At 44.9% G+C, this 24,954-nt stretch overlaps 1 protein-coding gene across 3 annotated transcripts in view; it reads left to right on the plus strand.

The window, feature by feature from the left end:
• TBX15 (T-box transcription factor 15) overlaps positions 1-23,484 on the plus strand; it is a 104,030-nt gene extending 80,546 nt beyond the window's left edge. For all 3 annotated transcript variants that reach the window (XM_047727489.1, XM_047727490.1, XM_047727491.1), the window contains exons 7-8: positions 8,939-9,036; positions 20,959-23,484. In XM_047727489.1, the coding sequence (XP_047583445.1) occupies positions 8,939-9,036; positions 20,959-21,743 (883 nt within the window). In that variant the 3' untranslated portion in view covers positions 21,744-23,484. The remainder of the gene's footprint in view (positions 1-8,938; positions 9,037-20,958) is intronic.
• Positions 23,485-24,954: the final 1,470 nt, after the last annotated feature.

A 24,954-nucleotide genomic window follows, 5' to 3' on the forward strand; every position in this document is an offset into this window, starting at 1 on the left:
TCCCGTGTAATTGTGTCCCTGATAAGAAGTCTCTACCAGAAGTGTGTGTTCATGTTGAGGGGAGGAGAGGTAGACAGCTGGCCCTTTTGGATGGAGACATTGTCAGATTTTGCTTCCAGGGATTGATTGTCTCTTTAATGGAAGGGCAATTGTGTTTAATTCCAAATTGTCCCTCCTTCTAGATTTCTCAGAAATCATGTGGCTCAATTCTGGCTTTGGGTAGAGCCATGCGTGTTTACCCATCAGCAGGCCTAGCCCCAGGGCACAATATCCAGAGTGATCTCTGGGACATTTCTCCTTCCCGAAGGAGACAGTAGCCCCTTGCTATTCCTAGGGAAAACAGATCCCCTCAGCTTGATGAATTGATGTCTTGGGATCTGTGTTCCTGGGCTCTGCCCGCTGCTACAATGTACGTTCTGGAAAACTGGGACTGTACCTTTTTAAGGTTTCTAGTCTTAGATTATTTCCTACAGTGCCAGGTACACAGAGTAAAATGATAATTGTTTACTTAGTTACAAAACAGCAAACAGAGTTGATGAGTGACAGAGAAATTAAAAACCAGGAACTTGGGAGTGAGAAAACCTTACCCCAGGCAACAGCAAATCAGGTGTAGCAACAGCAGGGAGCTAGTTTTAGACACCAACTAAAAAGGGAAGAAAGAGTGAATCTATAAATAGGCTTAGTTTGAAGACTAAGGGCAATTTTGATTCAAATCTGGGATGGACTGATGCTGTAGACACTGATTTAGCCTGTCCTAGAGTAGACATGCACACCCTTGAGGCCAGCAGAGCTGTGTCTGAACAGTGGGGATGTGTTTATACTTCCTGGAGAAAAGGAGGACTCCCAGCAAGTTTCCTGGGAGCTTCAGGAAAGAAGGGGTCCCAGAGGCTGAGCCCAAACAGAGTGAGGTTTAGTCGAGAAAGGTCGCTCAGTATGAACAGAAAGAGAAAATTATATCTTTATGGATGGGCACCCCAGCGGGCAGCACATTCCAAAGAGAAGACAAAGGTCATGGAGCTGAAGAGAAGCAGGAGTGTTTGCATTGAGTCCCATGGTCAAGAAGCAGCCTCAGGAGGTCCCTCTGTCCCCATGCTTGGCGAGCACACTGTGCTCAGCTAGAGGGAGCATCACAACCGCAAAGACTGTGCACTGAAAAGGGATAGCCAGAGGAGCAGAAGGAAAGAAGACACTGTGGGTCTCTCAGTCCGCATCTAACGTGAAAGCCTTGTTTCCGTTGGGAGTGGCTGCCAAGATTTTACAGAAGGCTCAAGTCAGCTTGGGAAATTTTATGTAATTCCCAGGGACTTCTCCAAAGCAAACACATACATAAAAAGGAGAGGATTAAAATTATGATCTGTATGGGGAGTAAAGGTTCTACGAACTTGTTTTAAAAGAGTGCCATGGAGTGCATGACTCTGGGTTCTCTCTGTACCCTTCATCTTGTCTTTGACCTTGGCCTTACCCTTCCTCCCAGACTCCATTGCTTCTAAAGCAACTGCAAGGGGGATTGTCCCACATTACATGGTTTCCTCCAGATACTCCGAGCTGGCATGGTGCCCTAGAAGCCACTGCTGTTGGTTCCACAACAGGCCCAGGTAGAGTGGCTCTTCTGCAGTTTAGGGAACTGGTACAACTCTCTAGTAGGGGATCTTTTTCTCTATGGAGGCCACCCTCGGAGGCTTAACCATGACTCACATCCCAGCACTTCGGAGCTGATAGCAAGGAGCCGGTGTCAGGCCCTGTATCATGGAGTGGCTGGTTCACATGGAAACTGGCTTTAATAGGTTGCCTGTCACTGAGAAAACAAGAGGGCCTAGAGGAGGCAATGTGTGAGCTAATTCTCTGCCAGCCCTTCTCTTTTCTGGGAACGTGGCTGGCGGCAGTCCTCCTTGGTACCTAGTGTCCCTTTACATGGTGCGCCGGAGACGGATCTAAAAATGGAGCCATTAACTGCATTACGGGAATAGATTTGCTTCTTGGAGGAGGATGCTGAACGAGGCTGATAACCCAAAGGAAGGCATCTCCACTGATGGGGAGGAAAATCTTTGGGAGGAGAGGATTTTCCCGGGACCCCTCTTAAATGGCCGCTGTGCCAAGGCCATGCTCATAGAGTGAAGATCCACTTCCTTGGACACAGACAGGAAACCCTATCGAGGCGCAGCTCCTTCTCTCAAAACTCTGCATGGAATCAGAGTGCCTCCAGTTAATGGAAGTGAGAAGGAAGGAAGAGGGAGAGTCAGCTAGATCCCAGCCCCAGGGTCAGGTCATCTGTGCTTAGATCTGAAAGAAACTGTTTTTCTTGGTGAGCTGGGGAGGAAGTATGCAGTTAAAGTCTGTTAGAAGGGTTCTCTGTTAGAACCAGGTGTCTCAAATCTTGTTCACCCCCTTACCTACCTACTAAGCTGAACATATGAAATTACTATATTTGTGGGCCCAAGAGGTGAAATATCAGCAATTTCATACATTTCAACCTTGTATGTTTATTTCTAGGAATTCAAATCCCAAGTGTTCAATAATAATAGTAGTAATAAGCATGTCACACGCAGCCCAGGTTGTCCCTTTTTGGTCTCCGAGCTGACTGGTATTGTTACAGTGTTTCCCATTTTAGGGATGGTAAAACTGAGTAGGGTGAGATGCTAGCTTTCACAATTTGCCAGTCCAGCCAAGGCAGCATCCAGAGGGTGATGTCCCTCTCCCTCAGCGAGGCACAGCTTGCCAGTCATCAGACAGCCCTGCCCTCACCCCTGTCCGGGTCCCCATTGCTCCTGAAGCCTCATGTAGCAAGCCGAGAGCCAGGGAGCGGACCCCCTGCCTTCTTTCAAACCAGCACGACTTCCAAGGGTCTCCCTCACTTTCAATTTTTATGTTTTTATTTGTTCTCCCTCGGGCCACTCCCTATATTTTTCCAGCCAATCTCATCCTGCTCGTTCCCAGGAATCCTACTAACCCCTGTAGGTTTTGCCTACTCTTGTGTTATCCCTGGCATGGGAGCCACTGAGCCGAGCAAAAGTAAGTCATCCGTGCTGGGCTCCCTCTCAGGAACCATAGCATCTACAGCTCAAGGTAGCTGGCCTTGTCCTAGACTCCAGTGATGGCCTTCCTGCCAGATTCCCCCTCTCCTTCCAGGCTGTGGCTGTTTATCACGTCCCCTGGCTTACGGTCTTCCAGCCGGTACTTGACATTTTTCTCTGCCTTGTTATTTCTTCTTCCTCCTCCGTCACGAACCTTTTCCACCATTGTCCTCTTGGCTGTGTGGGTTTGCCAGGGAAAAGTTGGCAGTTGTTTTATTATCTATGGCACTTTCCCAGGGATGGTGTCATCTAACAGAGTGACGTCTTTTTAATGGCTAACAGATTGGAGCTTGAACTATCTGCAAGATAATGAGGCCTACCGGGGCCAAAGGGACACGTTTTTGGTTCTCTGAGGAGAGAATGAGACACGGAATTGGGTAACATGAGGGTCCCTCCACATTCAGTCTGGAGCCAGAGGGCTGACCCAGGTTTGGATTCCTGGGAAGTAAGAATGTTTTCTCCTGTTACAGGTCACAGCCTGAGCAGCTGGTGGTGGCATTTCTTTTGCTTGGGGGTAGAGCAGTGGTCCTCGAGCTTTCATTATGTTTTTTTCCTCTTTGTTATATTTTATCTTTAATCAATCTGCATTTATTATAACAATTAGGAGGGAGCAGTGTTATCTCTGTTTTAGAGGCAGGGAGACTTGGGCATGAGATGGTGATACGGCCTGGCCGAGATTACACAGGGGATCAGCAGGATGGCACTGTGAATCCAGGCAGTCCGTCTCTGGAACTCCTGATCTTCTTCACCACTAAGCTCATCTGCTTGTGCGATTTCATGTTTCCCAATTCAAGTCAGACCACTCCAGTCAAACGTGAAGAAACTTAATCTCTTAGCCTGCATTGTGTTGTCAGCCATTTTTCTCGAGGCAATGAAAACTCCTTAGGGACTGCCATTGCTTCTTTTTCAGACTCCATGTGGGGACAGGGTTCCCAAGTTGGGAATCACTGGGTGAGGAACAATTTCGACTCAGCCCCAAGCATCTGTCCATTGGACACCTGTTCTTCCAAACCACTGTGACAGCCAATTCATCATGTAGATGTACTTACTGCATCATCTAAAGCCAAGTTTTGAATGATGGCTCCCCCTCCCCCGCAATTTGTAGACCTCTATCAGGAGGTCTTTTAGATTATTCCTGGACCACCAATCTGTAGAAGCCAATTACAGATCCAGGGGAGAGAAAGATGTGGAAGGGCTGACCTCACCTCGGTGGATGAAAGACAGTCTAAGAAAAAGGATTAGGAAGTTGATGTATAGTAATTAGGTCTGAAAGAACAGTATATTCTGGTTCTTTGTCTTTTCAAGTGCTGGAACAGGAAGAGAAAGGAAAGAAGAGCAGAGGTACAGGACCGCCCATGGGATAAAATCCAGGCCCCAATAAATATCTCTGGTATCCGCCCCACCATCTCATCTTGCACCTGGAGCTGCGGCCGCCCTGAACTATTTTCAGTTCCCAGAACGTGCCTTCTCTTCCATACCCCCACGTCTGTGTATATACTGTGAACTCTCCTGGGAAAGTTCTTCCTGCCTCTTGTCTGTGTGGAAAACTGCCGAGTACCCTTTAATACTCAGCTGAAATAACTGGTCTTTAGGGAGCGTTTCTGGAACTTTCCAGGTGGAGGAAGTACTTCTTGCTCAGTGCTCTGTGGTCTCTTCCATGTATCTTTGGTGTAACATTCATCACACTGTTGTGTAGTCAGTGATTTACATGCTGTTCTCTTTGTATTGAACAGAACACTCCTGAATTGGGATAAAGACCCTATGTCTTTTTTGTCTCTGTATCTCCTGGACCTAGCACATTTACTGGCTGAAAGTCTTCTTTATGATTTCAAAACCCCATCTCTGTAGCCCTTGACTGTCTTCTGTTAACAGATGACCAGTGGCCTCATCAGTGTTCCTTTTGTTATCAGAATCACTGGCCAACAGCTTGGGGAAGAGTTAAAAGTCAGAACTACAGAGAAAATAAATCAAAGAAACATAAAAAGCAACCCTCTATCATCGCAACACAAATAAAACACAGAAAGTATGCAGCAGAGTGCTTTCTATAGGTTCATGAAGATAGTCATAATTGTTATTATTATCATCAAATATTTGCTGAACTTTTTTTTTTTTTAATGAGAAGTTTGGAAGAACAATTCTTTACAGTCTGGCTGTTTTTCCAAATCAGGTCATCTTGAGGCATCATCAATTTGCAAAAGAGATCTTTGGCTTGTTTCCTCTCCTTCCTTGTCTCCCTCCTCTTCAGCACGTTCTGTTGGTTTGGCCAGTGAGAACACTGAAAAGTCTACAGAGAAGAGGCTTGGAAATCAGAGGGGTGATTCCAGCCAAAGGACTGAACAAAGAGGGTTTGGATATGGCCTCTGTTGTCACTGGAGCAAACAGGGAAAAGTAAGCAAGAGGGGAGACACTTGCCAATATGATCATCTCTGATTGGAAACCTCAGACATTGGGTCTCTGGTGTGCAACAGACCCGGAGAGGCCCACCATGTGGAACATGTTAATGACGTGAGGTTACCTAAGCCTGCTTTTTAAAAATCTGTTTTGGACAATGAATTCGCTTTTAAGAACTTTATGATAAAATTTTACAAAGCTAGGGTAGAATGATGATGAATAAGTAAGCAATGTATTCCTCATAATAAACTTTGAACAGACATCAGTGGCTCAAGATATTAGTGGGTAGTTGGCAGAGACTCTTATAAGAGAAGATGAGGGTAGAAATGACTGGTCCCCGAGAGGGGGACTCAAACTGTTGTAGGTCAGAAATTCCGTGACCGGAACAGAAGAAACCAAAGGAAAACTGAAACCCCTCTGAGACCTGAGTCAAGAAAGGCACAAGCAGCTATAGGAACAATTCCCAAGTCTCCAGTACTAAAAGATTCCTTTTGTCTGCACAGTCTTGATTTTACATCAAGTTGTTTTTCTAAGTTTTAGGCTGGCTAAAATTCATGAGATAATGGTGCAGTAGTAAGACATAGGGTGAAAATTGACTCCTTTGCTTATTCATTCAATGCATACAAATTGAGATCTGACCGTGTGACAGTTGTCACCCTAAGCACTGGGACACAGAGAAATGGGATCCAGAGTAGACACACAAGTGATGAAAAAAGCTAGATTGTCTAATTCTTAGCTTGCCACCTCACGTCACCAAATCCTGATATCTAGCACTAGTACTTTCTAACAATCACATCTATTTGATGAAGCTCAATGGAGTTTGAGGACAATAAGATGTGGCATAGAGTGAACAAATAGGATTAATTTTTATAAAAAGAGATATGCTTTGAATATGTAAGTAGATTCAGGAATATCTGGGATAAATCTATGAAAGATGGATCTACAGCAAAGCGTGGTGAGGGATGGGTGATCTCAGTCATTATTTTTCAGTAGTCACAGCCCTTCCCTACAACTCCACCACCAAAATGAACCTTCTGACAGAGCCCTGGACTGGAGGGAGCATAGCTGTGTCCATATGTGATACCTTGTACATTACATTCTTAACTGCTAAGGAAAGTCTTCCTGATGAGAATGTGGAAAGTGTCTGGCACTTGTCACCATTTACTCACTGGTAATGGAACCAGAGAGTACAAGTTTTGTCAGAGATTTCAGTCCAAGATCAGAAAGAACTTTCTAACATCTATTAGAAAACTTAATGTTTTCTTGGGAAATACCCCAGCAGAGGCTGGGTAACCATTCAAGATGACATCCCAGGAACTGGAAGTAGGTAATACTTTCCCAGTTTTTAAATCTATGATTCTACAACTCAGTCTTTCAGTTGGATTTTAGATTTGGACAGATGGGTAAATGGTCACTATCCTATATAGTGTTGATGGCCTAAATAAAATTATGAATAACTTTGCCACAGGCTTTTTGCCTATTATGAAAATGAAATCAAAGTTTTTCTATTTCTTGAATAAATATGATATGGGCAGTATATCAGTGTGTAATTGTTTCTTCACAGTCATCTGTCACTTTCTTGTGAAGTGAGAAGGGACTGTTCTTTGTCCTTGAGTTAATGTTTTGTCCCTCATTGGTAAATGCTCCTGGGAAGAATGAGATAGGAGGTGGAACAACAAAGACCTTACCATTTGCAGTGAGCCTCCCATGCCATTAAAGGGAATCCTAAGATGTTCTGGTGGGTGGCCAACATTCCAGAACGAGGCGGTGAGATCCATGCCTGGCCTGTCTCTTTCTTACAATCATCAAAGCTCAGCATGGCTTTATCTGCCTATCCTTTTATTATTCTAAACTCCCTAATTGCTTGGACTCTTTCTCTCCATAAATAGTTCCATGTACTGTATTCAGCATTAATGTAGGTGACTATGTGGACATGTCTTCTATTCCTACTTTTAACAGATTAACAGCTAATAAACACCATGCAACACCCTCTCTTCTCAACCTCTTCTAAAAATACAGAGTTTGATTTGCCAACATTGGTGTATTTAAAGCCTCCAAGATTCCAGGGAAGACTTTAGAAAGTTAACTGTGCAAGTAAAGCCTGTTCCGAGAGGAAATTTTCCAACATGAAGAGCCAATCAGTGTCTCAGCAGCTCATCTGAGAAGAACCTCAAGGGATCTTCTAGACATTTATAAGGAGAGGATAGTTGTTCTCACTTAAAAATAAAGCTTCTCAGTTTATTCTTGGTCTGCAGGACTGAAGAGAACCCTGGAAATGTATTGCCTAGGGAGGAAGACAGGCAGCATAAGTTTCATCTCAAGAGGGAACATTTGTCTTTTGCAGGAAGGGATGCCATGTTACCTTCTAGAAACTTTGGAGTGGAAGGACAATGATACCTACTCTTTTCCACCTTCCTTGTCCATAGTCCCTGTACTTCCGCTCCCTCCACTTAGATGGAAGTGAAGCAGTCTGTTTTAAAGAAAAGTCAGTAATAAGAAGCTTTAATGAAGTTAAAAATTCAGAGCTTTAAACAAAACCCAACCAATACTTTTTTGAGGATATGGGATATCAGCAAGTATATGACCAAGATAACTTGGATAGTTATGTTGAAGGGATGTCCCTCAGCACCTCATATATATGGTAGAGCATTTATTGAAGGGTAAAGTAGGCAGTGTGTGCATATTTTAATTAATGGAACCTCCAGTATCAATGAAACAGAAGCCTTAATGTATTTGGAAAATACTGGATGTTTCCTGAGGTCTGATGGTCTCAAATATGTGACCCTCAAAGACCAGCTTGATTATTAGATTTTATAGAACACAGACCAGTATTTGCAGAAATATATTGGCCCTTTTCTCTGAGGTATAATTTCTCAGACCAAACCCCTTCTTTGCCTTCAGGTGGGAATTTTTTGTTGAGACAGAAACTCAAGTGTGTTTGCTTGCTTGCTTCTCCTTTTGTTGCTATTACCCTGCTTGTCTCTGTTCATTTAAGCGATTTGATGGTTCTGTGGACTCCACATACTGACTGGTAGGGGTGACTCGGGGCAGGCTGTGTCCGTGCACTGCGGTAATGATGAAACATCATCCTGTGCTTGAGAAACCGTCAGTGCCTCTCTGGGCTCAGCTCTGGGCTCAGCTCTGGTCATGATGGTATTCGTGACCTTGACCTTTAACAATTGTTTTTTTTTCCATGAAGACAGGACCTCCTTTGAAGAAAGCTCTAAGCAAAATTCCATCCTGGTTATGACTTGCTTGCACATAATCTGAATTGGGTTAATTTCTTCTTCCTTACGCATTTCAGTGTCATCTGTTCCTTGTGCTCTTCTAGACTAATTTCCTCAGGGGGGGGGGGTGAAATCTTTCAATGCCTATGTACATACCACCTGTCAGACAAACCACTGCAGGATCTTTAAAAAGTCAGTGCATTTCTTGGCATGATTTCCAACCTCCTTTGTTGGCTTTTCTCTCCGCAGAACCGGACTGGAAGCCATCATGGAGACTTACGCGTTCTGGAGACCCCCCGTGCGCACACTCACTTTTGAGGATTTTACTACCATGCAAAAACAGCAAGGTAAGGCCCGAGGCCATGGCCTCTTCTTAGTGATAGTGCTGGGGAGAGAGTGGGAGCAGAACTGAATACAGCACATCTGGGCCCAAGCCAAGCCATGGGTCACACTGGTTCTTCTTGAATGAAGAGTACTTGGTAGCCTTGTAAATAACCAAAGCATAACCACTTGTGCAAAGAAGCCAGCTCCAGATGCAGCGTTCTCTCCCTTTTCTGAAAAGCAAGGTTGTGTTCATGTTTACAATGGGGGTGAAATGATTATTTCTATGCCTAAGTGTTCATATAGCCCTTGGCATTCAAAGAGATATTTAATAATAATTTCATATATATGCCTCATTGCAGCCTTATCAGTTTCCTTATTCTGGTTTTGTAGAGGAGAAAAAGCTCAGTCCAAACAATAGGAATGAACTGCTTAGATCTGACAGTGAGGAGGCGATCACTGCAAGCCCATCTGAAACTTGCAACTTATGCTCCCTCCTTTTCTGCTGAACACCTGGAAAGGCACGACACCTGTCTCAAGTTGATGTGCTGGGTGAACTTTTGCCTTGCACTGTTCTGTGCTTTTCCTCCAGTTTCTCCCTTCTCTGGTAGCTCAGGTTGGGAAGCCAGTGACTTTAGCAAAGATGGCTTGTGGGCTGACCTCAACTCTTTTCCTCAGTCAGTGGCTCTTCCCACGGCAGGACACCTTCACCTCAGGAAGCTTCCCAGAGTGTCAGACACTTTATGAGTCTCTCTCTCTAACCTCCTTCCACCCCAAAGTGACATCAGTCAAAATTACAGAGCTTACTCTGTTCTGTCACAGGGCTGCCATTAATGGAACACTAAGTTTTGAAATTGTTGGCTCTGTCATATGGGAAACCTTTCTAGGACTCGAAGAACTAGGACTTAAAGATTATATTACATTCCTCTCCCAGAGGAGCTTCTAGCAGTTTGCGCACTAAATTAGGTTTTGTAACCTAAATTATTGAAATCTCTCAGGTTTTAAGATGAAGAAGGTGATTAAAAGGGTAGGAGTTGGGGGCAGACCCCTTGGGTGAGGCTCTTATCCCCACTCTTTCCTAGCTTTGTGACCTTGGCCAAATTCCCCATTCTTTCTGACACTTAGTTTTCTCATCTGCAGAATGGAAAAATAGAATTCTTGTGAGGATTAAACGAGACAGTACATTTAAAATGGAGTAGGCCCTCACTATATGCTAGCAATCATCATCATCACCATCATCATCATCATCACCACCCCGCCGTGTCCCTGTGCATGGAGACCTGAGAGGAAGTTTCCTCAGGGATGAGAGATAATGCCTTTCTGATGATTAACTATTTAAAGCATAAACCTCATCATGGGGATCTGATGAGACAAGTAATGCAGAATTTCCATCCGTTTTTTGTTTTGTTTTGTTTTAAATGGAGGAGAAAAGGAAGCTTTCCTCATGAAGCAACTTTCTCCTCATAATTCTGTGAGAGAAGCAGGGTCAGTACATATTCAGGATGCTGCTCTTGCTCTAAGGCCCTCATGGGCCCTGAGAGGCAAAGGTGTTATGACATTTGGGAGATCTGGGCCTTCATCTTTGATAGCCACGAACTCCCTTTATAACCTTGGGCAAGTTACTTTTAGCGAGTCTGTTTCCTCACCTACCAAAGAAGGGTAACTTTTCATTGAGGTCTTTTATATAAACAGGCTTCATAAGTGAAAATGGGTCATTTCCACGCAAAGACACTTACTTGATCTGGTGTATTTCTGAGGTGATTTCTTGTTTCTCTGCCTTTCTTTGCTCATTGACTGCCCAAACTGGCTAAGCAAGAATTTGTATCATGGAGGCCGGTGTGAGAAGACTGGCAGGGATATGGCTAGTTCCTGAGAGCAGGCATTGGTGGTGACATTATGTTCACTGCTGTACTCTTGAGAACTGTCACAGGGCCTGGCAGCCTGGAAGGACCTAATGAAAGGAGGTCACTTGGTGGCACCGGGGCTCAGGTGGGCAGGCTCACTGATACACTGGCCTGGAGCACAACCACCTGGAATGCTGTGTGGATAAGGATGTGGAGTGATGATTGGGGTTGACAGTCTGCATTTCACCAGCCTGTGGGGTGGTTGGGCAGGTGTTGACCCTTGGAAAACTGTGGCTTAAGAGAAACTGAGCTTTCTTTCTTTTTAAGATTTTTTATTTCTTGTATTTTTTAAATTATTTTTTTATTTTTATTTTTAATTTTTAAAAAGACATTATTTATTTATTTATTTATTTATTTACTTACTTACTTATTTATTTAGAGAGAGCATGAGCCAGGGGAGGGGCAGAAAGAGAGAGGGACAGGAAGAAGCAGACTTCCTGTTGAGAGAGGATCCTAATGAGGGGCTTGATCCCAGGACCCTGGGATCATGACCTGAGCTGAAAGCAGATGCTTAACTGACTGAGCCACCCAGGCACCCCTATTTTAATTTTTTTTAATTTAAAATTTTTATTAGTGAGCTTACAGTACAATATTGGTTTCTGGAGTGGAATTCAGTGATTCACTACTTAACGTACAATACCCAGTGCTTATCACAACTAGTGCCCTCCTTAATGCTCATCACCCACCTAGCCCATTCCCCCGCCCCCCATTAATCCTCAGTTTATTCTCTACTGGTAAGAGTCTCTTATGGTTTGTTTCCCTTGCTCCTTTTTTCCTTTTCCTCCTTTCCATGTGTTCATCTGTTTTCTTTCTTAAATTCCACGTTGAGTGAGATCATATGGTATTTGTCTTTCTCTGACTGAGTTATTTCACTTAGTATAATACTCTCTAGCTCCATCCACGTCATTGCAAATGGCAAGATTTTATTTTTTTGATGGTTGACTAATAGTCCATCGTTTATATACACCATGTATGTCTTCTTTATCCATTCATCAGTCAATAGACATTTGGGCTCTCTCCATAGTTTGGCTATTGTGGATAATGCTGCTATAAACATTGGGGAGGCTGTATGTCTTCAAATCTGTATTTTTGTATCCTTTGGGTAAATGCCGAGTAGTGCAATTGCTGGGTCATAGGATGGTTCTATTTTTAATATTTTGAGGAACCTCCATACTGTTTTCCAGAGTGTCTACACAGTTTGCATTCCCATCAAAAGTGCAGGAGGTTTCCCCTTTCTCTGCATCCTTGCCAACACCTGTTGTTTCTTATGTTGTTGATGTTAGCCATTCAGACAGGTGTGAGGTGGTATCTCATCATGGTTTTGATTTGTATTTCCCCGATGATGAGTGATGTTGAGCATCTTTTCATGTGTTTGTTAACTATCTGGATGTCTTCTTTGGAAAAGTGTCTATTCATGTCTTCTGCCCATTTCTTAACTGGATTATTTATTTTTTGGGTATTGAGTTTGGTAAGTTCTTTTTGGATTTTGGATACTAACCCTTTATCAGATATGTCATTTGCAAGTATCTTCTCCCATTCCATAGGCTGCCTTTTCGTTTTGTTGATTGGAGAAACTGAAATTTCAAAGCAAAATGTCACACTTATTTAGTGACTCCATTTTTTATTAGTCGGGGGGGAATGAACTTGGAATTATTGGATACATATGGTAGTAGGATGGGGCTAAAGGAGAAGCCAAAATTCTATTAAATTGTTTAATTGGAATACATTTTTGAACTATACACTGAACTTGATCCAGATTTTCATTATTAAGAAATATGTGGCTTGGTTTCTTGACGTTAACAAAGGAGGTAAAAGAAACAACATCCAGTCCCTCTTCCCTTAAGAACTAAGAGTTCCAGTAACTCTGGACAGTATCACTCATAAAATGAAGAAAAGAGACAGAGCCATCTGTGTTGAACTGTTTTGTGTCTTAGAAGAAGTGGAGAGTGTTGAACTTGTAGTGGAAACTTCAGTGGCAGACAGAGTCTTGTAGCAGTTCCCTTTTGGTGAAGTGAGTATTGGCAGCATTGGCGCCAAACTTAAGTTCCACATGATGATTGCCTCACCCAACGTCTCTATAACCTCATCACTTCAGACATGTGAATATCTGGCATGTCAAATCTGTGGCCCCGAGCCAATTTTGTGCTCCTGTTGCTGCTGCTGCTGGAGACTGGACCCACCCTTCTGTCTGAGTGAGATTAGGAGGCTGCTTTTTTTCATCCCGTCCTTGTGGTCATTTTTGTTTCTCTCTCATGAAGACCCATTTGTTGATAAAATTTCAAAGGAAAAGCCCTTAGTTGAATTAGCCACCATTTTGCAAAACCCCAGATCTTCCTATTTTAAAAAAGATACTGAATGGGTATTCTGTATAGTTGTTTTCTCCTATGGAGAAGAATGCATGGGATTCATCCTCCTCAGCCTTTTACACAAAAAGAAACCAAGGTACAGAGCAGTCTACTTGCACGTTTGCCGCTAAGCGGTGGCAGAAGTGAGTTGAGGATTCCCAGGTGGCTCTCCATCTTGATGGGGCCCTTGCCTTTCCACCACTTTCCTTTCTTCATTCTTACTCACTAGAGCATTAATTCACTGCAACATTTTTTTTTTTTTTTTAGTTTACTCTTCCACTTGATATTTTCTTGTCAGCAACTCAAACGTTAACTCTAAATAGGTCAGTATTTTATTTTCATCAAGTTAGATGTCTGGTCTTACCTTCAGACATCTCCACTGAGAATCTTCCAGGGAGTTTATACGTTGGGAGAGTCTGAAGCTAGGGATTACATTTCTGGAGCGGCTTCTGCCCAAACACGGCTAGTGGTGGGGCCAAAATGAGCCAACCATGGAAGTGGTGCTTGGGGGATGTTGACTGAGGGAACACAGATAGAGAAGAGAAAAGAAATCCCAGGCCAGTTATGGACAAGGGCAGTCTTATTGTTCTTTTGATGTATACTGTGGAGCTATTTGTTTGGCCCAAACTGAGGGAGCCTCTGTGAGTGCCATCCTTCTCCGTGGGGTCTGACAAATGTTGTTTAAAAGGAACCATCCTGGACCAGTGACACCAGAGCCGGCAGAACATCTTCATCTGTGGAAGTAAGGGGACCTGTCATTTACAGAAACCCTCTCTTCTCCTCAACTGGTAGCAGACAAAACAGAGGGATTTTAACACTCTTGGTGCTTTTTATATCTGTCAGGCAGTTAAAAGGATGTTGAGCATCTCTGTCAGTGTTAGGTGTTTCATCAGTTTGATTTGTAATAATTACAAATTACGATTACAAGGTTGGTCCTTGAAAGGGATTAGATGCTGAGAATTCATACCAGTAAAAGGTAGAGAAAGGAGGACAGTTCAGTGGACAGCGTGGCTTTGAACTCCTGTGGATTGCCGAACAATTCAGAGATTGCCACTTAACGCAGATCTCATTTATCACTAAGATCAGGAATGATGCCCATGAGCAGCTCAGATGCCCCCAACTGAGGGCATCTCAGTTGAGTTCACTAAAACAGTTATTGGTGACATATCCTATGTTGTCCCAAAGTCCCTTATGCTCAGTGTGTCCAAAATTGAGTCTGATTTACCTCACAGACTTGGTGCCCTCTCCTGGAGGAAGGACACTGCTATCCACTCACCATCTGGGGTGTTTCCTTCCCTCCCTACCCACCATAACCAACAGTCACCAAGTTCTGGAACCCACCCACACCTCTAATCTCCCTTGCACCACCCTGCTCCATACTCTCACTTGACTTCATTCTCAGCAACCCCCAACCCCTGCCATTGTGGTAACATAGCTGCCAGCAGCTCTAGACCTCCATCTTCTTAAGTTTAAATCTGATGGTAAAGGTCACATGCCCTTCTTAAGGTTTCTAGCAAAATCTCACCGAATCTCACTGACTCTAACTGTGTCACCTCTGAACCAATTACTGTGCTGGGGGCCGGGAAATATGTTGCTTGGACCATCCAGTCCTTAGTCACCTGCCTTCCTCAGAGGTGGGGGGAAAGGGCTGAAGGGGGGAGGGGAGGGTTTCTCAGTGGGAAGCTGGGTAGTGTAGCCAGGAGAGAGGCAGATCAGCTCTAAATGGCAATCACAACCGATGTGTATACAACACAGGGAAGGCAGTAAAACAAGTAGCAGAAAAAACAACCCAATTAATGGAAGGCGAAAAGATGGGGCCAGCCCACCTGGGGCAGTGTCACAGGTGTGAGACAGGGCCATGCAGGAAACACAGAGACTCAGAACCCAGAGGACCTATGTGAAAGATGAGAATTGGGTGAATATGTTAAAAGCTATTTTAAAAGGAAGAGGTTCAGATCCATGTATGTCTTTCAACTTTATGGAGACGGATGCATTGGGAGTCTTTCTAAGATCGAAACCACACAATTCTCATTAGCGCTGTAAATGTTATGCATCTGCATTTTAAGAAGGGTACTCATTTCAACTAAGGGTAATTCCTTAGTAGGGATGGACAGGCCTGGGATCATGACCATTAATTTCATGGCCTCTGGGTTCATTCCCTGGGATGAGTCCGTAGGGTGTTGACATTTTACCTTTTACCCATTTGCAAGCCTCAAAGAAGGCTGCTTAGGGCCACGGTGACTCCGCCGTGTCCATTCTTCAGGGACACATGCCACTGAGTGATAGGAGAGAAGAGTCAGGCTGATGGAACCAAGTAATCACATGGAAACTTATTCTTTACTAGCCCAGATGGGGTATTGTTTTTACTGTTTTTCAACTTGGGGGTTGGGGGAATAAAGCACAACAAAATAAACCCCAAAGGAAACTGTATATGGAAGCCTCCATGTTATAATCTGGAAGTGATCGATTTAAAGATGCAAAAGTCAGCAGGTTTGGTATTCAGGATTTTCATGGTCACATTTAACTTGTCTTCATGGTATACAAGTATATTCTAGGTTATTGTCCTCGTATGGAAGCACTGCTAAACATGTATTCTTTTTGGTTAGTTTGGCCCTGAGCCTTAAATATTGGAACAGGCTAATGTGGAGGATGAATTTCGATGAGCACTTCCTCGCTTGGGTCCATGGGTAAAACAGGATGCAGGGAGGAGGGACGGGTGGGGGATTGGTCTTGGAATACCAGAGACTTTTCAGCTACTTGGGCATTACATTTTCATCTGGAGGATGAATTTCGATGAGCACTTCCTCGCTTGGGTCCATGGGTAAAACAGGATGCAGGGAGGAGGGACGGGTGGGGGATTGGTCTTGGAATACCAGAGACTTTTCAGCTACTTGGGCATTACATTTTCATCACCTCTCAGAAGTGGATTAAGACCTCTGAGGACAGTGGGAAAGACACCAACTTACCTATCTGTGTTCAATTCTACTTGCTTGGGCTGAGAAGAGATAGACATGGGGCACCAAATTTCCATTCTGGGCAGGGGTGAGGGGAGAGTGAAAGATAGTCCAGAGAGGAAACAGAGGTGGTTTAGCTTTTGGGAAGATTGGCTTAATGGGCCCATAGTGGTTAAGGGCCCAGTGTTCCATCATTCACAGCCATGAAGGCAGCCTGTTACATCCGGGCACCTAGCTGTGACATAGGCTCACCTGTGTGCGGGGAGGCCAAGAGGCTCATCTCCATGGATAGGAGCCAACACTTGAGAGTTGGAACCCGAATGTCCTAGGATTCCTTTCTCCTTCCCTTCCTCCTTTTTCACTTACAGAAGGGCAGAGAAGAGGAAACAATTATTTACAATATGCTGAACCTTGACAAATACTTAATGCCTATGTGCACTTTGTATTATGTTATTTCATCTGTTTCTCAAAATATCCCTACAGAGGGAGACACTCAAAATTCTGCTTCCATAGAGAGGCACGCTCACAAGATGCCATACTCAGTAAGAGGGCGGGGCAATCCAAAACTCTGTAGTCTGTGCTCCTCTAGTAAATAAGGTCTCAGTCCAGACTCTTAGAGTATCTGGGAGGGGATGAGGTGAGATTGTTATGCAGGAAAGGGAGGTAGGCTTTTCCTGTGAGAGGCAGCTCTGACCCCTCTGCGGGAAGTGTGCCCAGGCCTCCCACTCTGCCCTAGTTCTTCTGTGATGCGAGGCCTCAAGGCAGCCCAGTGTTGAGATGCACAGGGAGGACTGCCTGCCTCCTGAGGCTTTATTTAGCCCTTGGCTGGTTCTCCCCATCTTATACAACAACCGCTAGTCCGTGAGGTAAGAGAGTAACGACTTCTCAGTATCTTGGCTTGCTTCTCTGCAAAATATGTACCATAGTCTGCTCTTTCTATGTGGACTATGAAAAAGAGCTATTATTTGTACTGAGTACTCTTAAGTGCATAGCAGCGTTTCTTCAAACGCTAGTTCATGTGGGGGCTCCCACCCCCTGAAACACAGCAGGCCACCAAGTCTCATTTCCAGGGAGTGTCATTTAAAAGCCAAAAGCAAGCTGACTACACACTTTTTAGCATGTACCTCTCTCATCTGCTCAGCAGAAATCCCTGTAACTTGTTAATAGTTCCCTTCTTATTTTTTTGTAGTGAAACCAATTGCGGCCTTAAATCAGTACCATTCGTTCCATCTTGGGCCATCTGAGAAAACCATTTAGAGTTGTAAAAAGTCATCTGCTCCATCTTGCCCTTCCTGCTGCGAGACCAGGGCCAGAGCTGATGGAGTATCCCTAGAGCAGGACAGTGCAGTGTGCTGAATGGGTGGTCTCTTCGGGGACCGCATAAACACCAGATCTGGGGGAGAGCAAGGATGGACTTTCAAAGAGTGGAGACCAGATACATGTCCCATAAAACACAAATCTCTTTACAGCTGGAGTCGAGTTTCTCCATTTGTGCCATTGCACTTATTTCCCTGAAGCTCATAGCATTTAGGGTAGAAGAGGAGGAAAATGTGTAGAGTGCCACTTGCAGAGCGGGAATCTCTGAATTTCCCATAAGGCCCTGGAGGCAGGTCACTCAGGGGTCCAAAAACAAGAAGTAGGAGATGTCCTTCCACATGCTTCTCAGCCGTCCCCTTCCCAAACTCCTTTACATCAAAATGGTTCCTTGAAAAGTCCTTGCTATTGGTCATTCACATTGTAGCATAAATTTAATCCTCAGATGCCAATAGAATTCTGAGAAGGACAGAAACAGAAGCCTGTCAGTTTGAGACCCTCTGTCACAGATGAAGAGAAGGAAGAGGCAGCCCACATTGCCTGTGGTCATGAGCTGAAGGGAGGCCAGTGGACCTAGAATTAGTTTGGTTTACTTCTCACCTTGGTATATACAATAATGCCTTACCTCAATTTGTGGAATAAAAATCTTCTTACCTCTCTTAAAGGAATTTAAGGCATAAAGAAGAAACAGGATGGAGAATTTCCTGAAATGACTCTAAAATCAGCAATTGTTTATTCTTCTATTTTGGAAGTTCATTGGGGGAAATTTTTTGACCAAGGAAGAGATGATATTAGTTGGGTTTTGTAGAAACTCAACTCTGAAGAAACTATTAACGAGCTAAATTTGAACTTCCCCAGTCAATACCACTACCATATTTGTGGGTGTAGGCTGAGGCTAAAAATGAAATTTAGGTTTCTCTTTGAGGTTATCTGCCCCTCGGTTTGCACATCTGGACCCTCCTCCCTGACACGCTGTGGATGGTTTCTCTGGATCCCAGTATTTCCAGAAGCCTGCTGGTTTTCTTCACATTTCTCTCACTGATAAAAAAACCTTATTCCTGCTCCTTTACACTTAAAATGTCCTTTACCCTTCTATAGCTGCTCAGGTTCTAAGAATCCTCACGAGAGTTGTGGATGAGCTAGGGGCACCATGCTCCTTGGGGGAATCAGGGCTCTCACAATTCCAGAAAGTTCCCAACCTTGTCCCAAAGGAGGAATTCCATCATGGTAGAGTTCCTATATGGAAGACAGAGCAGCCTCCCATTCTGGAATTCAAATGAAAGATCCGGCAGCCCCAGCGTTCACCACTGCCTTTAACTGCCAATGGGTGGGGCAAGATGGGCTGTTGCCCAGTTGCTTCATAGCCCTGGGAAAGGAGAGGCTTGGAAGGGTCATTTTTGCCTTCTGAAACTGAGTACACATGTGAAGTAAGGAGGTTGAGTTGAACTGGCTCTTCCTTTGTTGCTGCTTCAGCCCCCGATCCAGTTCTAACATCCGCATGTCCGAGGAGCAACTCTGTCAAATACAGTGTCAGGAACTTGAGGAGATGAAAGGGACCTGGAGGTCTGCTCACCCTGAGTGTGGTCTCCAGACCAGACATCAGCATCAGTCTCAAATGCAAATTCTCAGGCCCTGCCCCAGACCTGTAGAATCAGAAGCCCTGGGGTAGAGTCAGCAATCTGTTTTAACAAGCTTTTTATGTGATTGGTGCTTTGAAATAAGGAATTTGGTTGGTATCACTGGTTTTCAACCCTGGCTGTACATCAGAATCCTTTGATTCTCATGTAGTTGGTCTGAGATGGGATCTGGAACTTAAAGCTCGTGGCTTCTCTTAGCTTGAGAACTACTGGATCCGATTCAGTTTCTCATCTCCTGGATAAAGAAACCCAGAGAATATAGGGATGTGCCCAGGGTCACATGGAGGTTTTGTGTGGCAGGCTGGGAGAAAGGAGGGCTCCTGACTTTGTGACCTATCTGGACCTGCCCTAACAAACATCCCAAATCCACAAACTACATTTACAGTCTTGGTTCCAATCTCTGAGATGCAGGACAGGCTTTTCTAGAGGGAGATTAGCAGAGCCTCTGAATTATAATGATTTAGTTACAGGTTAGCTTTGTTTTATGCTAACCTAGCTCTTCTGGTTGTGCTCATAATATCTTTCATATGACAGGACTTTGGTTCCACACCTCACCTCCTCATAATACCTGGGCCTCCTGCTCAGCCTTTCCAGGCCTCAACCTTGATTTGGCACCTTGCCCCAATACCCCATTTCCTTTCCGGGTGAGGGCCTGAGATTTGGTATGCTGTGTTTTTAGCTGGAGGACTAAATATGGCAAGGTCAGCAATAGTCCCAGGTGACAACACGTAGTTAATGCATTTCCATGCACAATGTGGGGAAGCTGAACTGGTGGATTTTAAAGCTGGTTGTCAAGAGGTCTTACTGGAAAGTGAATTTGCTCATGAGAAATGACAATGTCAATATTGGAGGGCTTATTTTTTCCTTTTAAACAAGACTTTGAGGACACACACAGACACAAGAGTTTAGTGTTCTTTTGTGTCCCCTCTTTTGGACTGTGTGTGTGTGTGTGCGCGCGCGTGCGCCCATGTACCTGTGCACAGGTAGAATCAATTGACCTAAGTCTGCCAAGTTAAGAGAAAGTGATGGTTCTATAAAAATCAGCCCATCTTGGGCATTTGAGGGCACCTGCTGCCTGGCTTGCATCTGGCCTGCACAGACTCCTCTTAAAAGGCCTCTGACTCACTCTGGAAAACAGTATGGAGGTTCCTCAAAAAGTTGAAAATAGAGCTACCCTACAACCTAGCAATCACACTACCAGGTATTTACCCTAAAGATATAAATGTAGTGATCCGAAGGGGCATGTGCACCCGCATGTTTATAGCAGCAATGTCCACAATAGCCAAACTATGGGAAGAACCTAGATGTCCATCAGCAGGTGAATGGATAAAGAAGATGTGGTATATATACACAATGGAATACTATGCAGCCATCAAAAAGGGGAAAAGCTTGCCATTTGCAATGACGTGGTTGGAACTAGAGGGTATTATGCTGAGCAAAACAAGTCAGGGAAAGATAACTGTCATATGATCTCTCTGATATGAGGAATTGGAGAGGCAGGGTGGGGCATCATGGGGGGCAGGGAGGGAAAAAATGAAACAAGATGGGACTGGGGAGGGACACAAACCATAAGAGACTCTTAGTTTCAGTAAACAAACTGAGGGTTGCTGTTGGGGAGATGGGGGAGGGATAGGGTGACTGGGTGATGGACATTGGGGAGGGTTATGTGCTATGGTGAGTGTTATGACCTGTGTTAAGACCGATGGTTCACAGACCTGTACCTCTGAAACAAATAACATATGTTAATTTAAAAAAAGGCCTTTGGCTCAATGGTATTCATCTTTTATTTTTTAGGGGGCAGCACAGGCACATCCCCGACCACCTCCAGCACTGGGACACCATCCCCTTCAGCTTCTTCTCACCTTTTATCTCCATCCTGTTCTCCTCCAACATTTCATCTGGCCCCCAACACTTTCAATGTGGGCTGTCGAGAGAGCCAGCTGTGCAATCTAAACCTCTCTGATTATCCACCATGTGCCCGAAGCAACATGGCGGCCTTGCAGAGCTACCCAGGGCTGAGTGACAGTGGCTACAACAGGCTCCAGAGTGGCACAGCTTCAGCCACTCAGCCCTCAGAAACCTTCATGCCTCAGAGGACTCCATCCCTGATCTCAGGAATACCGACTCCTCCCTCGTTGCCTAGCAACAGCAAGATGGAAGCCTACGGTGGCCAGCTGGGGTCCTTCCCCACTTCCCAGTTCCAGTATGTCATGCAAGCTGGTAATGCGGCCTCCAGCTCCTCGTCACCACATATGTTTGGGGGCAGCCACATGCAGCAGAGCTCCTACAACGCCTTCTCTCTCCACAACCCTTACAATCTCTATGGATACAATTTCCCCACTTCTCCCAGGCTAGCTGCAAGCCCAGAAAAACTGAGCGCCTCTCAAAGCACTTTACTCTGTTCTTCTCCTTCCAATGGGGCCTTTGGTGAGAGGCAGTACCTGCCCACAGGGATGGAGCACAGCATGCACATGATCAGCCCTTCGCCCAATAACCAGCAGGCGACCAACACCTGTGATGGCCGGCAGTATGGGGCGGTCCCAGGCTCCTCCTCCCAGATGTCTGTGCACATGGTTTAATGGCCTGTCCAAACACCAGGGAGCCCACTGCAGCCAGGGCCCCAGCGTCTCCATGAGCAGATCTTCCTTTCTGGGAGCCGAAGCCTTTGAAAAATGGGAACTGTGTTTTTTGTTTTTTGTTTTTTGTTTTTTTTTTTTTTTTTCTGGAGGAAGAAAGCACATACCCAAGAACAACAAAAGACATTTAAGCCACTGAAGGAAATACTTGCAGTGGAGTCATCTCCGACTCAGTGGCCATTCTCCTGCCTTCCCAAACCTTAGTTTTATAAAGCATTGCCTACTCCAGAGTGGCCTTTGAAGAAACTGAATAATCATTTTATAATAATGTTAAGGGAGATGCTAGCATGTAGCAGCCATAAAAAGTTACCCTGACATGAATAAAGACCTACCTGCACATGCATACATACAAACATACATACATACATACGTGCATGCATGCATACACATATATATTCACACAAACTCTTACACCAACACACACGCACACTGACTTGGAAGGGGGTGAACTCTGTGCAGGGGGGCCCAGGTGGGGGCTTTCACCAAAAATCCATCTCTACAACAGTAGATGGACTAGGGCAGCAATGGCAGTCAACCTTTCTGCCCCGTAGCCCACCCTGTTTCTGGAACGAACCGTGTATCCTGGAGCCCCTTCTGGTCCATGAGGGTAGACAGACATCAGCACTACAACTGGACTTGGCTTCCTGAAAATGATTGCTTTTGAACTTTGGCTCTCCTCACTTGGCGTGCTATCGCTGACGTTCCCAGGGGTGCCTGTGAAAAGGGAGTAAGAGCAGCCGAAGGAGAAAGGAAGAGAAGGAGTAGTGAGCAAGAGAGAGAGGCGGAAAGCAAGACTGAGAGAGGAAGTGTGAGCAATGGTGAGAGTTGTAATGTATGGAGGAAATTGGTTTTGGTTTGGTCCCCCCTTCTTCCCCCACTACAGGTTCTAGAAAGAATCGTGGCATCACGGAGGAGTAAACCTCTCTGGGACATTATGCAGAGTTGGGGCACTGGTGACAGGGACCGGGGCAAGGAATGCACTTCCATCTTGCAGTTCTGACCACTGTTTTCCAGAAGGGGGAGTGCCCCATGTGGGCAGTGCTAATTCCAGAGCCTGCAGCTGGCAGGGGAGGGGAACCGGAAGGAGTATGAAGAAGGAAGGGTGTTATAAGCCTGACAGATCATACCAAGAGCAGAGGTGACATAAAGAGGCCTGGCCCTCCACATGCCAGATCCAGACACCTGACCTGGATCGCCTGCCCCGTAGACCCCTGCGGCAGGAGAAATCCGGGCGCGTCCCAGGGAATTACAGATGGGTCTTCTCCATCCTTCCACCTGCCCTTAGATCTCCAGTTTTTTTTTTTTTTTTTTCAAATAGTTCATTGCATTTTGAAGTTTTGGGTTTTTTCCTTCATCTTTCCCTTCCCTTTCAGATCCTTTAATGTTAAGAAAACAAGTGAAGTTTGGTGCAAGCTAAACTTTTTAAGTGGTGTGGAAATGCAAATAATACCAAGTAAAATAATAACAAATATTATTAAGATTTTTGGTTTTGAGGTGTTGTAGATAAATGTATTTATGTGCCTAGTGGGGAATCCAATATTATGAGTATTAAAAAAGGGGGCAATAAAAAGGGTATGTAAAATATGTATGAAGTAAAGGTGTATAAAAAATTTGCCCTTATGCACGGAACTCTGTTTCTAAGTGCCAAGCACAGAAAGCCGCTAAATAAAATCTTTGCAATTGTCTTATGGCGTGTTTGTACGGAATAAGTAAATAGCAGTGTATGCATTTGCGTTGTGCTTTACAATGAGCATGGCACTCTCGTCTCTGCTGCTTGGCGTGATCTTTATGTAGACCTCCTCAAGCAGATTTCTGCATCCTCATTTTGACTAGTGAGGTTGAGTGGATCCTCCGGGATTGAAGAGCCGGTTGGAGAGGGAGCGAGGACTTGAAACCAGGTCTGGCTCTAGGGGGCTGTTTGCTTTTGTGCCAGCTGCAGAATCCAGCCAGTCCCAACAGCGACCCTCATCCCGGCCCTGTGCCCTGCGCGTGATACCATTCTTTATATGTGTATGCCAGCTCATTCCCCCATAATTCTGTGAGATAGGTGTTATTTTGATCATCATTTCAGAGATCTGGAAACAAGCTTTAAAAAAATAAGTATGGGATGCAGGCCCTCGTGTAGCAAGTGATTGAGCGGGCCATTGGAACTCTGGGTCTGTGCCTGGTTCTGCTGCCTGAGCCACCCCCCACCCCCGGCCCCCGCAATCCTGTTGGGCACTTGGACTCAGGAAAGAAGTTGTGTCCCGAGGCAGTGAGATGAGCGCGGGTCTGAGGCTGTTTGATCATACACTTACACCCCACCCCTCCCCCCACCCCGGCCCCACTTTAAAAGCGCCTCCACAGCCCCGGGAGGGAGGGATTTTTGAATCGCCCCATACCAAATGACAACTTAGGAGAGACCAACAAAGCGCCTCAGGCCGTTCCACTTAGAAGCACTTTCTCATATTCTCTCCCCACCTCCCAATGTTTTCTCATTTGATCCTCACAGTAACCACTGGGGGATGGACAAGGTAGGAAGTATTGTTTTGCAAATGGGAGACCAGTGGTTGGACTGTTTCTCCCTAGACAATGACACTGGAGCCCACTGACCCATTTTACCTGGGCTTGATTTGGGGGGTCAGGTTGTCCACTACCACACTCATTCACTGGAAATGGAGCTTGGTTTGGGAGAGCAAACACTTTTATCATAGCATTGGTTTTATAGATGACTTCAAAGACTGAAAGTCTGGACAGTTTCCATTAGCTATTACATGGTTGCCGAAAGACCTGGAGCAATAGCTGATGAGAATCTCCATGGATTGTAAGTGTAACATGTCTTAAGACTTAAAAAGGCACCATTTATGTGGAAATCTTGCAGTCAACCTTTGATTCAAAAGGGCAGACTGAAAACTACATATAAAGCTTATAGTTATTTCTTTCTGATTTAGCTGCATACCAAATATTATGCACTGTTGGTGTTTGAGGGTTCAGGTCACAGATAATCATCATATGCCAAGGAGCAAACTTTACACAGAAATGTCCATATTTTAGGGGCACCTGGGTGGCTCAGGGGTTAAGCCTTTGCCTCTGGCTCAGGTCATGATCTCAGGGGCCTGGGATCGAGACCTGCATGTGGCTCTCTCCTTGGTGGGGAACCTGCCTTCCTCCTCTC

This window comes from Lutra lutra, chromosome 4, assembly GCF_902655055.1.
Source record: "Lutra lutra chromosome 4, mLutLut1.2, whole genome shotgun sequence".
Classification (NCBI taxonomy): domain Eukaryota; kingdom Metazoa; phylum Chordata; class Mammalia; order Carnivora; family Mustelidae; genus Lutra; species Lutra lutra.